The 18,467-nt window shown below is 41.8% G+C and overlaps 1 protein-coding gene across 3 annotated transcripts in view; it reads left to right on the forward strand.

Moving 5' to 3' along the window:
- Window positions 1–18,467, forward strand: part of AOAH (acyloxyacyl hydrolase) — a 250,760-nt gene that overhangs the window by 195,086 nt on the left and 37,207 nt on the right. For all 3 annotated transcript variants that reach the window (XM_045792859.2, XM_045792860.2, XM_087860902.1), the window contains one exon: window positions 7,883–7,965. In XM_045792859.2, coding sequence (XP_045648815.1) covers window positions 7,883–7,965 — 83 coding nt within the window. The remainder of the gene's footprint in view (window positions 1–7,882; window positions 7,966–18,467) is intronic.

An 18,467-nucleotide genomic window follows, 5' to 3' on the forward strand; every position in this document is an offset into this window, starting at 1 on the left:
AAAGTTCTTTAATCCATCTCCCTGGCCCCATGCTGGTCTGACTTCCACCCACATCAGAAAGAAAACTATCCACCCTTTTCTTAAAATTCCTAGCAGTAGCAGTCCCTGGATAAAGCCATTCCAGGCTCTAAGTTATTCAATTTTATCCTAATTCACTCCCCTGCCCTAAACCCTTCACATCAGATGTTACCATTTTTCTCTCACTGACCCTGCTGCTAGCCTTCCATGCCCTGGTCTTTTTTGTGTGTCTTATTCCCTATGATGCAACTTAATTAGGGTGTCAGAATTTATACCCAAACTATCAGTGCTCTGCAGAGAGTCAGAAGTTGCCTCAGAAACTTCACAGGGACCTGATACACTACTGTTGCTTCCATAATATCATACTTGATCTATCCCCAAAACCCCTGACATGCTAAGCCTATTGGGAAGCTGTTCTGTTGCCTCTCTCCAAGAAGGTTTGCTTTGAGTCAACATAGGAGGTGATGATTTTTTTCACTTATAAATCAACCCCTTCAGTTTGTCTGTATCATGCTTGAGGCTCATTCTTGGTTTTATTCTTTGTTTTGTTTTCCATTTCTTCATAGTAAAATGGTATGCGGATAGTGGGTCATAAGGCTCTCAGAGAAAGTGTTTTTTGTCTGCTACCTGAACCCACATCAGGGAAAGCAGCCAGTAGACATTCTGTGTGAGATTTACCTGTTTTGAATTTTGGTGTCAGAAATCAAAAGCTGACAGTGTGTCCTCACATGAAATACCCCGCAGTAGACGGAGTTTGTCAGAGTGGGGCTTTAACATGGTGTGCTTCCAAGCCAGCCCTGTAGGTTGAGGACAACAGCATCTTAGGCACTGGGGAAAGTGGAAGGAAGAGAACTTTCAAGTACTTCAAGTACTCCTCCTTTGCACCCCTCAAACTACACTATCACCTCTTCTACCAGCCCCTTGGACTTGGTTTTACTGTACAACAGAGGGGAAAGGGAGAAATGAAAGGTCACACTGAGAAACCTGAGTCCAAGTAGGGGTAGGGAGCAAGAAGAGTGGGGATTCGAAACCAGAGAGGTCATCACGGTTAACCTTACTATGCACAGTATCCTCAGTTCCTTCTATGAATTCAAATCCAACTGACCTTGTGTACAGATGACTTTCCATCAAGCATTCCTCTCAATTTGTTAGCATCTCAAAAATACTGTGCTATAGGCTTCTCAAAATATTGTATTGATTTTTCTGTTTTTGGAATCTTGAGCACTCCATGAGACATTCAATCCTTAGAATATATATAAGACAGATTATGTATTTGAGGTGGGATAAGAAAATGTTATCTTTGATTATGGGAAATATTTTTCAGTGTCTAGTACAAAACCTTAATCTCAAAATTCTACATACTATTTCTAGTCAGAAATATTAATGAAACTATTCACTGGTTGGCAAAGATTTTGTATTCTTTTAAAGAAAGATACAATGAATTGTATCTATAATATTAATATCCACACTATTTATTCTCCATGAGCAGGTCATGAGCAAAACAGTATTTTGGTACATAAATTCCATTTTTAGAATTATCAAAAATATATTTATGACTAAGTATTGGTAACAATTACTTTCCCAAAGGAAAATAACCCCTCTTTATTGACCGTGAAATTATTTTAGCATTGAACTCAGATCATGTCCATTTCCCATCTGCTTTTTCAAAATATAATAAAATAGCCAAGGCAGAGGGCGTAAATGATGCAAAGTATGAAGTATTCATTTCAGGCTTCTGGGTAAGATAACAGATTGAACAAAGCATTTATTTCTCTCCCTTGAGAAACCCCAGTAAAATGACAGTAAATGAATTGGTCTACAAGGACAAAGAGAACAGGAAGAGCCATCAGCCACAAAACGTTAGAAGCCAGAAAGCAGGACAGGAGGTAACGACCTAGTCGATTCAGAAAGTTGCACCCTAAGCCAGTAGGAAGGAATCTCAAGAAGCAACCCAGTTTACACTGCAGCCCCCAAAAGACTTGGGGATCGACTACATATGGTAGCTCTAGAAATGGAGGTGAGGGTAAAAACAAGTGTCAGTTGAAAGACTACTGAAGAAACAGTTAGATCCTTAGACTCTTTCCAAACTTTACACAGGTGGGCAGCTGCCTACCCTTACTCTTGTATAAGACTAGAGGTTTACTATTCTCTGAAGATGCTAAAATCAAAGGCTTTGGGACTGAGGGACACCAGACATAAGTGAGGAGAGGAGCACCCCACTAAAACACATGCATGCTGAATGCAGAGAACCAGCTCCAGAGTGCTGGCAACCTAGCTAAAGACCAGAAGAGCCTTCCCAGGGGAATCTGTGAATCCCAGGGAGGAAATCTCCAGACACGGACAGCAGGGGTTCCCTGAGAAAGTCCCCACCAACCCATGCTACGGTGAGGACAATAGCCAACAATCCACACCCAGGGGTCCATTTTCCAATCAGCTTTTAAGTTTTCACCAGTTTCCACTTTTAAAATACAAGCCAACAAACAATCCAGGATCATCAGACATCCAGGGAAAACTTGAATGTGAAAGACAACACAAAAAGAGAAAAAGCAACTTCAAGAAAACAAACCATTGCTCTAAGGAAGAAAATGTTTTTCTTAGACTCTAATTGATATCCTATTTATAAAAAATAACTAGAATTAATATCTTCAAAAAGATAAAAGGTTTCATTCATGTAATGTTATGCTAAAATTAAAGAAATATTCGAAGAACAAAATGTCACTTGGAAATTATGCTAGTGACATCAGATAATTTTCAAAAAGGAGTTGAGAGATAAACTTGAGGATATCCTCCAGAAAATAGAGCAAAAGACAAAGATAAGGAAAATAGGGCAGAAAAACTAGGAAAATCAGAAGACTAGAGCCCAGCTGACTCAATATACACATAATAGGGGTTTTAAGAAAAAAAGAAAGAAAGAAATCACCAATGAAATAATTCAAGAACATCTCTGACAACTGACAGACATAAATTTCCAGGTTAAAAAGGTCCATCAATGACTGACACTGTGAATGAAAATAGAGCCACACCAAACCTGTCATCACAACATTTCAGAACTCTTGGAACAGATGCTACTGTAGGCTTTCAAAGGATCAAGGCACAGAATAGCTTCAGACAACAACCCTAGGAGGCTAGGAGCCAATGAACTGATTCCTCCAAACTTCTGATGGAAAATGATTTTAACCTAGAATTCAATAACCATCTGTTCTGGTTATCTATTGTTGTGTAACAAAGTACTTCAAACTTAAGTGGCTTAAAACAACAACCATTTTCATTTTATCTCACAGTTTAGGGTATCAGGAATTCAGGAAAAGTTTGGCTGGCCAATTGTTCCTCTCCATGTGACATTGACCATAATTATTTGACGGAATTCACCTAGTGGCTGGATTAGAGGGTCCAAGATGGCTTCACTCACATACCTCGTGCCTGGGAAAAGGCAGTTAGAAGACTCAGTTTATTGGGTCCCTCTTTCTTTCCAGATAGGGCTTTTTTTTTTTTAATTAGACTTTAATTTTTTAGCAATTTTAGGTTTACAGAAAAATTGAGCAGAAAATACAGCATTCCTACATACTCTCTCATCTCTTCAATTTCCCCTATTATTGACATCTTGCACTGGGGTGGTATATTTGTTTTAAAAAGAGCCAATATTTACATATTATTCTTAACTAAAGTCCACAGTTTACCTAAGGGTCTGTTCTTTATGTAGAACCTTCCATAGGTTTTGACAAATGCATAATGGCATGCATCCACCATTACAGTATCATATAGATGAGTTTCATTACCCCCCCCCCAAAAAAAACCCTGTGCTCCACTTATTAATCCCTCTTCCCTCTCCCAGATCCCTGGAAACCACTAATCTTTTACAGTTTCCATGGTTTTGCCTTTTCCAGATTGTCATGTAGTTGGAATCATACAGAATATAGCCTTTTCATATTGGCTTCTTTCACTCAGCAATATGCATTTAAGGTTCTTCTATGTCTTTTCATGATTTGATAGCTCTTTTCTTTTTACTGCTGAATAATAGTCCATTGTATGGATATACCACAGTCTGTTTACCCATTCACCTATTGAAGGACATTTTGGCTACCTCCATTGTAGGATCTTTTTTACATGGTGTCTCCAGCAGGATAGTCAGGCTTCTTACATGGTAGATCAGGGCTTCAATAGACTAAAGTTGCCAGGTATCTTAAAAACCAAGCCATAACTAGCACCAAATCACTTCTACCATACCCTGTTGGTCAAAAAAGTCACATAATAGCCAAGATTTAAGGGTAGAGGTGTCAAAGATAATGAGGCCATCTCTAATCTACCACACCAGTCAATGAGATACAAACTCTGATGGTCCTGGAGGCTTATATCCTTCTTCCTATTGATTGCTTAGCAAGAAGCTGATTCATCATGTTTGGGACTCCTATTTAACAAAATAATCACCTATACCATAAATCTGTTATTGTTGCATAGTGACTTATGAACACCAGAACCTTCTTTCCCTAAAAATATATAGGGTGTCCTAGATGTGTCTAGTCTAGCTATGTCCTGTCTAAAACACCCTTCTATAAGGTAATGAAAGTTCAGGGACCAAGTGCACACTGTTACTTCTCTACTTGAAGTTTTTCCCCAACAAGTCTTATTAACCATATTTATGTTTATATTTATGATGTAAGCTGTGTTTCTGGGCCTACCTTACACCTCACCAAATCAAAAAATAGAAATATTTTTAGATATACAAATGATTAAAAAAAAAAAGTTACTTCCCCCACATCCTTCAAAAGTTACTTAAAAACATTCTCTATCAGAAAAAAATGAAAATGTGGTCTTCTAGAAAATAGACCTACTAAGTCAGGAAGAGGTGAAGAGAATCCTTGGGTTGATGAAGATGGGGGCTCCCAGGATATCTACTGAGCACCAGGGTGAGAGGACAGCAAGTTCAGAGTCATCAGGTCAAGAGGTTTCAGGAGAGATTTCCACAAGACAAAATAAATATTGAAAGGGGATCAAACAACTGTAAAAGATTTGAGAGTAAATTGATGATAAATACTTAGAAAATTAAGCAAAGTAACAAAAGGCTCCTATTAACTCCGGGGAAATAGAAGAATTTGGACGGGAAGGAAAAGCAATCATAGATCAATTGTGAATAGCTAAATCTTCCTCTTGATGGTGGGAAGTGAATAGGTAATGCCAAAGACTACAAATCCAGAAGTGGACTTGAAGGTATGTTATTTATAGATAAGAAAAAAAATGCCCAATGACTCAGTCAGTTAAAGCTGAAATTAGTTGCCTCTGGGAATGGAGAAATGGGGAGGGGAGGGTAGTATGGGATTGCTGTTTATCACTACAAGCCTTATAGACAGAAATAGCTCAGCTGTCTTTGTTCACACTCACCTTTTCCGTGAGGCTTGCTCCAACCACTCTAACCCTATTTCCCCTGCCTCCTTTTTTTTCATAGCACTTACCACTTCTAGCATCCTCTCTAATTTGTTCATTCAGGATGCTTATTAGTTTTTTTCCTGATAGAATGTCAATAATACAGGGGCAGGGGTCTTTGTCTTCCTCATTTACTGATATGACCCAGGTGCCTAGAAGAGTGCCTGGAACATAGTAAGGCTCAGTAAACATCACTCCAGTAATACAAATTTGACTTTTTAAAACTATGTGCATGGGTAGGTTTGATTTTTAAAAATAAAATAAATCATTCTCCTCAAAACTCCACCACAAAGCAAAAATCCCATGCTTAAGGTATTGCTCAGACATCATGCTCTTCTTTTTTTTTTTTTTAAGATTTTATTTATTTATTTGACAGAGACAGCCAGTGAGAGAGGGAACACAAGCAGGAGGAGTGGGAGAGGAAGAAGCAGGCTTCCAGCAGAGGAGCCTGACGTGGGGCTTGATCCCATAACGCCAGGATCACGCCCTGAGCCGAAGGCAGACGCTTAACGACTGCACCACCCAGGCGCCCCAGACATCATGCTCTTCTATCAAAAAATATTATCATTAGTTTTCTCAGACTTCAAAAACACTACTTTCAGTGCATTCCAAGTGCCCAAACCTGATACATGTTTACCTTTCTGAAGCACTGAGAGAGCTGGCAAGTTCTATAATACAATAAGCGAGACTCATGTAACACTTACAAATAAATGGTGATTTATGTAAGGTTGTGAGATATGAAGTTATTATAATGAAGAGAAGATACAGTACATTTGAGGAGTAATCAAATACTTCTGAGCTTAATTATTATTCATTAGTCTATACCTAGTCTTGTTTCAAAAAGGATTTTAGAGAAGCCTATAAAAGTATAAAGAACATAACATTAAATTACCTTTAAATTAAATTAAAGCTTGGCAAAAGAAGATAGAAAATCAAAGATGGAACAAAGAGAAGCCAAGAAAATGACTTAAAGTATGTGCAGTTATAACCTGATACTGGTCACAAATTTATCTCTAAACTCTGTGTCCGTTAGTATTGGATTCAGCTACAAATTGCATAGAGACCCCAAATATGGGGAGGTTAAAATAAGATCATATTGAAGTATTTCTCTCACACGTAAAATTACAGAGATGTGTAGTCCATTTCTGGTATGGGAGCTCAACTCCACTGGTTCTCAAGGATCCAGGGTCCTTCCAGCTCACCTCTCTGTCTTCCCAATGTAGAAGTTATCCCCACTGTCCAAGATGGCAGCTTGCCTATTCTGGGCAGCAAAATGGAGAAAGGATGAAGAAGGAGCAAAGGTCACTTGCCAGTTGTTTTCTTAAGAAATGTTCCCAGCGGGGCGCCTGGGTGGCTAAGTAGTTAAGTGTCTGCCTTTGGCTCCGGGCGTTTTCCCAGCGTTCTGGGATCCAGCCCCACATCAGGCTCCTCCGCTATGAGCCTGCTTCTTCCTCTCCCACTCCCCCTGCTTGTGTTCCCTCTCTCGCTGGCTGTCTCTCACTGTGTCAAGTAAATAAATAAAATCTTTAAAAAAAAAAAAAAAAAAAGGAAATGTTCCCAGAAATTGGATACTTCTACCTCATTGTCCGGAAATGAGTGAAGTGGCCCCTTGCAGCTGCAAGGGAAGGTGGGTAAGCAGTCACCATATGGCATCATCATACCCTACTAAAACTTCCATTAAAATGAATGAAGGGAAGAGATGGATCTGAAGATCAACAAGAGTGTCTGCCACAGCTTCATAGCTGTGAACCAAAAGAAGAAAGGGTATAAGGTCAGGTTCAAAATGACTGAACAATGTATAGAATCGTTGAGTCACTATATTGCACACCTGAAACTAATTAACACTACATATTAACTCTACTGGAATTAAAATTTAAAACTATTAAGTTTTTTAATTTAAGTTTTAAAATAACCACGTTTGTTAAAGATGACCAATTGCTCAAGAAACTTATAGCAGCTCTTGGTAAAAAGTTTAGAAAGGGATGACTGCATATGGGGTTTAAACAAAACCACATTTTTACCCATCAATTAACTGAATTCAATGATGATTTAAAAACTCAACATTGAAAAGTTTATTCTGCATATTTGCGTTTGTTTGGGTTTTTTTATTAATAATTATAAGGTTTTGGGACATGACCAAAGCCTGAAATTTAAAAAAAAAAAAAGAAAGAAAAGAAAGAAAGAAAAGAAAAGAATGATTCTGGAGGTCTTCACAAAAAGAAAAAGTTTAATCTTATTACATTGATGCAACCCATTTTATAGGACTGCTTCTTGTAACAACTCTTAATAACGTATTGACAATTTAGAGAAAACATGTCTGCAGAAAATTGATTTTTCTCAGTTCATTTGAACCACCCATTTTGAAAAATCATAACAAAATCCTGTTTTTTGAACTTCATTATGTGAGTGTCCTGATATTAAATATGCACATATATATTTATTTCAGAATTAAAGAAAACTCTATTTACCGTCAATTACGGAAAAGAAATCACTGCAATCACAGAGACTACCAGAATATTTCAAGAAATGGTATGTAGCTTTCCACTTAAGCCTTCAGCAGTGTGCCTTTAATGATTGATTTTGTTTCGTAAGTGTCACAAAAGCTGCGAGTTAGATAACAAGGGCCACATAATAAAATGAATAATCTCCTTTTCCCAGCTCTGGGACCCTCTCTATAGAAGGGCCCTGGGATTACAGCATCTTATCCACAGCAGAGGAGAACAAGAACAAGATGAGGTCAATCCTCCCCCAGACAAGTTCTAGAAAGGCCAAGATGCAGGGCCTTCAAAGCTCAGGAGGCAAGACTTACGCGAGCATTAGCAGAACAAGGGCTGAGCAAAATCGAAGTGATGCAAAGGCTCTGTCTCCTCTGTGCAAAGTCTCCCACACTTCTCTTGGGGCTGGAGTTTTAAGAAAAATGGCTAAGTGATTGTGGCTGAAATCCCCAAAGCCATTAAGGAAAAGAATGCGTTTTCAGAGTGCTGTGGACACTGGCAGGTCTCCGTCATCTTCCCGTGTTTACCGGAACATGAGTGTGCTCTGGGCTTGCTTCTTACCAACGTGGTTCTCAGCTCCCGCCTTGGACTCAGAGGCAGTCCATTGCCACAGGACCTCAGTGAGACTCCTCATTGAGAAACCAGTGTCTGGCTAATGCTGAATGACTTGCCAAGTAATGTTTTGTGCCACCGTAATGCAGAGATGGCAGACACTTAGGGTGTGTATTGCCACTCCATCTCCCTAAGATATTACTAATCAGCCTTGGCGCTCTTGTCAGCTACACCCAGATTCCGCCTCAGCAGTTCACACAACCCAGCACGTCTGACAATCATCGTCAGCAGATTAGACTTGGCACATAAAGTTAAACCTATTTGCCATCCCCGTGCCATGTCTAATTAATAAGAGTGCTAAGACATTTTCCAAACAGTTCAAGTTTTAACTAAGTATATGACCTGCAAATAAGGTATGTCTTATAGTAAATATTCTACACAGAATATTCTGCTATTCTAAGAACAATATAAGTTTCTGCTATTTATTGCTCTCTTACTAAGTGCTAAAAATATTTTATGTGTAATATTTCAGCTGATGTTTTTCAACAAACTGTAAGGCAAGTATTACTATATTTCTTCAGTTCTAAGATACCACTGGTTGTAATAGCTCTAGGGAGTGTTGAAGGAGGAAAAAGGAAGGAAGAATTACAATGTACTCGTTGATTGTAGCACTCAACCTAATATCAAACGTGTTAAACTGTATTTCTCGGAATTGAGGGATTATCATGATATCCACACTGTTGCAGCTGAGAAAACAGAGACATACACAGAATACCTGAGGTCACAGACAGAAAGTGGCAGGGCCGGAATTTGTAGCCAGCTTGTCTCACTACAATCAGACACCAACAAAGGTACTCCAGTCACTGGTCTGTGCTCTGAGGTGATCTACAGAAAGAGACTGGTCTCACCTCTCTGCATACGAACATATCAGACAATGTAGCAGAAAGTTAGAATTGAACCTGGCTATGAGTCATCATAGATATAAAGTGAGCTGCAGCCCCTGCACTTTCTCTTTTCCTTCAGTGAGATAATCAAACAGCCCCCAGTGCTGTCAAAGGCTCTCCGTCAATGGAGACTGTAAAACACAAAGAATGAAAACACCCGTGTTGAGTATCATGCAGCTCTAGAAAATGATGGTTCAGAGTCCATATATTTTTATTTAGAAAAACAAAACACTGCCAAAAGAAAAATCAGGATATAAAGTTGGACAGCATAGCTTAATTTTGACTATATTTTTAAAAATAAAAGGAGAAACTAGATGTGCATAAGATCGGTAGAAAATACACCAAAATCACTACGTTTGATAAATTATGGATGATCACTTCCTGTCTTTTTTTTTTACTTTTATGTTTCCTGAAGATTTTCTTTTTACATAGAAATAACCTTTAAGAAAAAAACAAAACAAAACCTAGAAAGAAATTGAATGTAGGAACAGTGAAGGGCTTGCCCAAGATCCTGTAGCCGAGGGTGTCAGGTGAGGGCGAGAATAAGCAATAGGATTCTGCCAGAAACGCAGGCTGTATGCTGCTCTCTCCCTGTGCCTAGGACACCAGCATTTCCATCCCTCACAAGACCCAGAACTGTCAGCTCAACATTACTTTCTACCCACGACAAATACAGAGATCTTTTGTAAAATCAAAAAGACCAAAGGAAGGTACTCCAAAAAGTACAAAGTACAATTTGTAGTAGACGTTTCTCCCTTTTGTGGTATGCTGTCTTGACAGCATTCCTTTAAAATTCAGATCGTGGAGATAAAACAGGAAAAAAGAGATGGGAGGGAAGCCGAATCATGAAAAAAACATGCATGTCAGAATGGGATCAAAACCTGTGCCTTCTGTCAGACATACGTCTAACGAATAGGTACTGGGGTATGGGGGCGGGGGGGGGGGGATGAGCTTCTTCCTTTTCTTGAAATTTGCAATTCTTAGAAATATCTAGAATGTATGCTTTGTCTAGTATAACTTCTTTGAAGATGCTTCTCGACTCTTGCTAAGGATGCAATTCTACGAGGGTTTTTATTGCTGTTGCTGCTGTTGTTTTAGTTTCTCATAATTACTCATTATTTAATGTTCTGGATTTATTTCCAGCCCTTCTTCCTCTTTGTGATTGCTTTTCCTCACTGTGGGTTTTCTTTTGATATTATGCAGCATGTAACCGGACTAGCCGTGCCAAGTTATTTCAATTACTCCCCAAGGTGTTTATTGGATGTAGGAAAAGTCAGCCTTCTATGCCCTGCATATTTATGGCTACACTTACGTTTCAGAACCAGTGGGAGGGGGCGGGTGGAGAGAGACAGAAAGGAGAAAGAGAAGGAAGAGTTGAATAGAATATTAAAGACTTTCTTAAAAACTGTACAGTAAGAATTAAAGAAACAGCTCTTATTTTCATCTTGATGTTTATATACAAGATCTGGATCTATAGATCTATAGATCCCTCTACTGTGAACCACTGATCCAGTGATTGCCAGTGATTGTAAAGCATTTTAAAATGTAAAATGTCAAAGTCATCTTTAATTTGGGTACCAATTCTCCAGCACAGGGATTAGGCACAGCAAGCTTCCTGCTAAATCTTTACTAAAGTCAGCAAAGGAGATAATTCACAGAGGCCTCCTACAGCTTGCATCTTGCCCCAAGGGCCCCAGGTGGAGGAGGGGCCCCCTAGTGAAGGGGGAAAGGGTCAAAACCCCTCATGGTTGGCTGGCTCCTCACACAATGTCACCTGACTTCTCAGAGACTCAAAGCAAGGCCCAGAGAACAGACAACAGAGGTTTCCCCTTCTAGTTACTTTATAAAATCTTCTCCTTTCCTTGCTGTGTAAACTAGTAGACTGGTTGTGAATTTAGGCCCTGGAATGGGTGTGTGACTGGGACAAATCGTTTAATTTCTCTGACCTGTCTCTGCATCTATAAAATGGGGGTCATGGTTCTATGAACACAACTGCCAAAGGTGACCCGGGATGTCATTCTGGGTTGCCTAGACAACAAGCTAGCTCCAGTGGGCTGCCTTCACCCTATTTTGCTGGGGGAAAGGCTGCACCCAAAGTCAGTCTGATTATGGGGTTCCAGGAGCAAACCCTGCCTCGTAAATTTGCCCCTTCCCCAATAAAGCCAATTTAAAAACAAAACAAAACAAAACAAAAAACCTGTTTTTAAACTATATCATGTGACATTGTGGAATTTATCACGAACCCCAGATGGGGCTCACTTTGCACAGTAGGGATAATAACAGGCCATACCTGAACTTCACAGGGCTATTATAAAGTTGAATAGGAAAAATGCAGTGTTTCCTCAATGTCCATCATCATTGCTAACTGCACCTACCACCTGTCCTATTATTTCCTCAGCATTTTTTTAAAAATCAGTCACTTTTTCAGTGTAAAGGGTTTCTTTAAAAAAATAAGTAGATTTAAGGGGCGCCTGGATGGCTCAGATGGTTGAGCCTCTACCTTTGGCTCAGGTCATGATCCCAGGGTCACGGGATCAAACCCTCCCCCCATCGGGCTCTCTGCTCAGCGGGAAGCCTGCTTCTCCTCCCCCTCTGCCTGCCCCTCTGTCCGCAGCTCTGCCTACTTGTGCTATCAAATAAATAAATAAAATCTTTAAAAAAAAAAAAGTAGATTTGAAGATACAAAAATACATTTAAAAGACACATATCCATGATGGGAAGGCCTATTGCTCCCACAGTGCAAGGACGGAAAGAGGGGGCATCTGAGGTTGGGTCTCCAGGCCCCTTGAGACAGCAGTGGGCAGGGAGGTAATGGGAATGCGGGAGGGACAGCTGGCTGGACCCCGAGAATTTGACAGAAAAAGAGGGCTCCCTTTAGGAGGAAAAGGTTGGGCTGAGGATAGGAATGGGAACAATGGAGCCCAATAAGCAGCAGGTCTGGGATTGGCCGAGGGGAGCTGGGGCCCACGGCCAGAGGAGAAATGGGTGGGGGGCGAGGGAGCCCTGGGAAATGGGAGCTGAGTGCAGCCTGGGTGGCAGGCTAGGGCTCCCCTTGCAAGGCTGGAGGAAAGCAGGGCGAGGGCAGGATAGGGGTGGAGGGGAGTACGAGCTGAGGATGGGGCAGCTGAGGACCTCTGAGGACGGGTGGGGCAAGGGATGGAAGCTGTGGGGTGGGAGAGGCTGAAGATCAAGCCTCGACTGGCTGAGCCGGGAGCTCTAGAACATGCTACAAGAAAGAGAAACAGCTGAGGGGTTTCGAAGATGATCACCTCTCAGAGGCTAGACCTACAAGTGTGCATGCCAGTCAGTATCCAGCTGGGAGTCCGGCGAGGCAGTCACGGACCCCAAACCACCTCCCATACCCGTGCTGCATGTTCCATTTTGGGGGGCCTTGGTATTGGGTCTCAGGGCCTCGTGCTCAGTGAAGACTCAGTGAATAGCTTTTATTCAGCCCTCACTGTCCTTGCCTGACCTCTTTGCCCCCCCATTCACACATCCAGCAGAGCCAACCTCCCACCCCATCACAAAAGCCCTTTGTTCCTGCCTCTGCTGTCACCCTTTACTTGGCTTGTAGCTGAGTTTCTTGCTTCAAGTCTGACTTTCCATTGTAACAGCGAGCTCCAGCCCCAGGGGACCCATATTTGTACTCCTAGCACTGAGCTCAGCCTCTGCCGCACGTAGTAGGGACTTGTCAACCCGACACACTCTCTTTTAAGCCCAAATACCTTTCAGGAGTTACGTTCAGCCTTTGAAGAGAAGAAAAGCACACACAGTAATCCTTTGCCAACCTGAATACCTCCACGGTGGGCAAAAACCACCATTGGCAGGATTACACTTCATTTTTAAAACAAAGGGTAGAAGAAAAACAAATGTTAAAGAGCTATTCAATATGTATTTTTAAGTAAATAAAAGTGCATGAGTACCCACTTCTAAAATAAACAAGACTCAGCTGCTTTAAAAGGCAAGCAGATCACAGCCCCTGAACCGCTGTGGCCCGCAGCACACAGCCCACTAAGGAGGGCACTCTGATGGACCGGTTTCGGGATCTCCAAAGGAGACTTCACTAGCTTGGAATGTCCTTTTCACTGGCAGCTTTCCTCATTTTGTTTTTGCAGGGGTAGCAAAACCTTAGTGTAAACACCACTTTGGGGTTGTTTTGTTTTCAGAAAGTCAAAAGTACCTACAAGAATTTTTTTTCTCCAGGCCCAATCTCCCATATGGTGTGAGGCCACCCCTCTCTGCACACCTGGGCGCTCACCCACTCACCAGGAGTGGGAGCAGGGGACTAGCCGGCAGCGCATAGATAAGAAACATGGAGGGTTTTAACACGTGGCCAAAGTGCATGTGTGCCAGCCTCACCTACCCAACCCCACCTCAATCCCTTGGCTGCAAACCAGATTTGAGTTTGAACTCCTACTTTCTCCCCATGGTCCTTCACTCCAAGAACTTCTTGCTGGGCCCCTTCTTTAGGCTTGTGTTAAACCATCTAGAGAATGGGAGAGAATCTAGCAGACTGGAGAAACTAGAGAAAAGGGACAAAATTCAGGGCAGCAAATAAAATTTGTGTTCAGGCCATCTTCATGGTAAAGTGCTGGGAAAGCTACGCGGGAGGGGGAGGTGTGGGGAGCAAAGGGGTGAAGGAAGAGATTCTTGGGCAGATCGAGGAGGGGGGCCCTGGAGCAGAAGCCGACGGAGGGGAGAGGGGGGAAGAGGAGAGTAGGGAACTGCGTGTCCATGACGGCTATGAGCTCAGTCCTTGGCTCCCTCCTGATGGCTGTTCGACTGTTCCTTCTACACATCACTGCCCTGAGATGAACTCCACGAGATGACCAATAAAGAAAATCACCTTATTCGTGTTCCACAGTACAGTACAACTCATTCCTGTTGCTCTCCAGTGGAAAGTTGGGGGAGGGATGAGCCCTAAATTCATCTCTATGCCTTCATTTTCTCTGCTGATATTTCTGAGCACTAGTCACTCTAATGGGCACAGAGGATAAAAAGACTAAACATTAATGCGTGCATGACCACCTTCCAGCCCTGACCCCTCACTGGCTGGCTCCAGAGCCTCAATGAATCCCTCCCCATTCTGAGCCTCGGTTTCCCTGTGTGTAAAATAAAGGGCTTCAACCACATAATCTCAACCTTCATCCAACTCTATGACTCTGAAATTTTAAATCAGACTTCAATCTTCAGGCTCACTCCATGTTTAAGTGTTTTGTTTTTAATTGGATTGTTGCTGATATTTAAAACTTGAGAGCTTTTACACAAAAATCCAATTTTTATTTCTCTCCAAAAATCAGTAGCCCTGGCAACACAGCCACACTCCTGCCTGGCGAGAGTTGGTTGGAGCTGAGCAGTGGCCTCCCCTCCAGGTATACTATGGGTTTAGAGACCTGGCCCCCCTCCCAAGTCTAAGGGGCTAGGAACTGTGCAAGGAAAAGTAGGACTAGGACTTCCATGCACAATAAGTCAGAAGGCGCCAAAGTGGGGAAGAGCTCCTTCAAGGTGACCGGGCCCTGGCTGAGAAGCAGGAGGAGAGAAGACATCTCTGGGAGATGTTCTAACAAGAGTGGATGTGAGGGAGCCGTCCATCCTGCTGTTGGACTTAAAGAGATGCGCCAGGAAGGAGTTTGCTTCCTCAACAAGCAGAAGACCTGTTGAAGGAGCTTGCCCGGGACACAGAAGAGACACCACGAGTCAGGCCTTACTCCAAGCCAGAAAGAATACACCGATGTCTCCTCAGAGCCTCGGCAGCTAATTAGTTATTCTAGCCGGGAATACAGTCCAGGACTGTTGGCCAGGGCACTAGTCTCCATTATGGAGAGTTGTGTGAGGCTAGTACTATTATTACTTTTATGGATTTTAGCTAATAATAAGTACTGCCTGCTTCAGACAGCTTTAACAAAAACCCCAAAGCCTGAGTGGCTTATAAACAACAGAAATCCATTTCTGAGAGTTTCAGAGGCTGGAAGTCTGAGATCAGAGTGCCGGTTCTGGGTGGGAGCCCTCGCCGGGGCTGACTTCTTGTCGTCTCCTCTTGTGACATGGCAGAAAGAAAACACACTAGCTCTCTGCCTTTTCTGAAAGGGCACCAGTTCTACTCATGAGAACTCCATCCTTCGGACCTGATTTCCTTTCAAAGGCCCCACCTCCAAATACCTTCACAATGGGGTTTTGATTTCAACATGAATTTTAGAGGGACACAAATATTCAGTTCACGAAAGGTACCTTCTCTCACCCAGACACTATGCTAAGTACTTTACATAATCTATCCCCATTTGATCCACAAAGCAACCCTATTTTACAGGTGAGGACACTGGGGCTTGGAGAGGTTTAATAACTTAGGTGATTAATGGTCCATTAGCTTGTCAGTGGTAGAGCTCAAGCCTGGGTCTGAATCATACCAGCCATGTCAGAACATGTCTGCCCTGCTCTCAGCCACACCATGTTGTCCCCCTTTCAGAGTCTGGCCTCTAAAGCCACCATCTTTACTACATCCTTACTATCTTTACTTCACTGTCTAGAACAACCAACACCTGTCCTGGAGAGGTAGGTGATCTGAATTAGACACCCCAACCCTGCATTCTGTGCCAGCCTCCCTCTTTATCAAAAGTGGTCCTCTCAGAAAGGGATAGGCAAGAAAAAAAATAAAAGAAGAATGAAAAAACAAGCTATAAATGAGTATTAATCCAGGCTTCGCTGAATTCAGTGATACATGCAAGAACTTATTATTTTCATTACCACCACCACCCCGCCTTGTGATCTCTGTTCTCCAACAAAATAGATTGTGTACCTTTCACTAGCTAACTGAGCATCTGCTATTGTGTTCTTGACAAAAATGCATAACCTGAATTTAATCAGGAGGAAGCATAAGACAAACCCAAATTCGAAGGACACTCTATAAAATAATTGGTCAGTACCCTTCAAAAGTGTCAAGCTCAAAAAACACTGAGGAATTAGTCCAGATTAAAAGAGACTAAACTGACACGAGACTGAATGCAGTATGTGATCCTGAGCTGGACTGACCCAGAAAGAGTTGGGTCTGAGTTGGGCTGACCCTCCAGTGGGACAATCAGTGAAATCTGAACAGGTCTATAGAGGAGACAATAGGCTTGTACCAATGTGAAGTTCTTGATGTTGATCATGGTACCATGATTGTGAGAGATGTTCCCTCTTAGGGAATTTGGGTTAAGGGAAGGTGCAAATCCTTTGGTCTATTTTTGTACCTTTTTACAAATTATTTCAATCTTTGTAAATGATTGCAACTTTCTGGAAATCACTTCAAAATGAAAATTTTCAGACAATTTTTTAAAAGCTACAGAGTCTTGGGGCACCTGGGTGGCACAGCGGTTAAGCGCCTGCCTTCGGCTCAGGGCGTGATCCCGGCGTTACGGGATCGAGCCTCACATCAGGCTCCTCTGCTATGAGCCTGCTTCTTCCTCTCCCACTCCCCCTGCTTGTGTTCCCTCTCTCGCTGGCTGTCTCTATCTCTGTCAAATAAATAAATAAAATCTTTAAAAAAAAAAAATAAAATAAAAAAATAAAAGCTACAGAGTCTTGGAGAGAAGCAAAGAAGTTACCTTGCCAAGTGGAAGTAGGCCCTCAGGAAAGTATTTAGTGAACCCAACTCCTGGGACAAGTTTTTGGTCTCAACCCAAAATGTTGAGAGGAGATGACAGAAATTATTTATAACAAAACAACTAGGACATTTCTATTTGGGAGCCATGATCCAGTGTGCTCACAGCAATAAAGCCCAATTTTAATACCAATTTTTGAGATGTTTGATCTAAAAGATAAATGCAGAATAGGCTCAGTGCCTGCAGATATCAAAACTTGCTATTTCTCCTAAGGACCAAATGTATCTCCAAGATGCAACGTTTGATTATAATAGAAACTTTTGAAAGAAAAACATTTCAATCTGACACATTTCATATAGAGGAACACATTTCCCTCCTTTTAATTAGGAGGATTTATTCCCTTTTTTAATACTTTCAAGGCTTTCAGTCTCCAAGAATCATTAAACAATGGAGACTTCCTGATCCAAGTGGCGCGATTTCTTAGGATTTATTTCTGCAGCCCTTTCTGGCTTCTCCTTGTTCCATGCAGCTCGTCTAGTTTGAGGCAGAGCACCTGGCAATGATCATAATGTGAAGAGTGTGAGCTTTCCATTCTTCTGTTAGGTCCAGATTTCCATCCTGTACCTCTTGAACTTGCACACCTACAGATGGCAAATTCAGAAGCAAATAGCTTGTACTATTTCATGTCGTTGTCAATGTCAAGGGTTCCTACAGTCCTGGGGGTCTCCTTTCAATAGATGCCTTTTATTTAGGGCTTGAGATAAGGGACCTCTTGGGGAAAGCCCACTGCTACTTGTGCTGATAGCTTACGTGAACTTGCTGGGTTTTTCATCAGCTCCAAATCTTGCTGGGATATGCCTTTACCTCTGGTCTTCTCTTTTACTTTCCTCCTTCTCATTTTCCACTTGATTTTGCCCCCACCACTCCCTCTGTTTCCTCTCCAATATTGTAATAGCTGCTAGAAATAGAAAGATGAGCAGGACAAAGTCCCTGCCTTCAAGGAGAGCATAACTAAATGGAAAAGAGGGACAAATAAGGGAACAACTATGGTTCCTGTGAAATGACACTAAAAGAGAGGTAGGATGAGGTCTCTGGAGGTGACAGGCGTCCACCTCTGCCTGGAGAAGGACAGGAAAACTTCACCAACAACGTACCTTTGAGCAGAGCGCCCTGCAGAAAAAAAAAAAAAATAGGAATCCAAAAAGCAGAGGGAGATGGTGACTCAGTGCAAAGAGGCTCCAAGGGCAAAATATCTTTGGGAAAGAGGAGGAGAGACGTTCAGCATGGCTGAAGGATATTTGTGAAGCTTTATCAAGTTTTTAGACTAGGAGGCAGATGAGTGCCATGCTGGGAAGGCTGTTAAATTCTTTTAAAAATATATGTTTGGGGGAATCATTTATCTAGTTTGTCACAGAAATTCAGAACCACACTTGTGAATTTGAAAGCATTTTCAGTAGTAGAAA

This window comes from Ursus americanus, chromosome 3 (assembly GCF_024610735.1).
Source record: "Ursus americanus isolate L20-20 chromosome 3, mUrsAme1.1.p, whole genome shotgun sequence".
NCBI lineage: Eukaryota > Metazoa > Chordata > Mammalia > Carnivora > Ursidae > Ursus > Ursus americanus.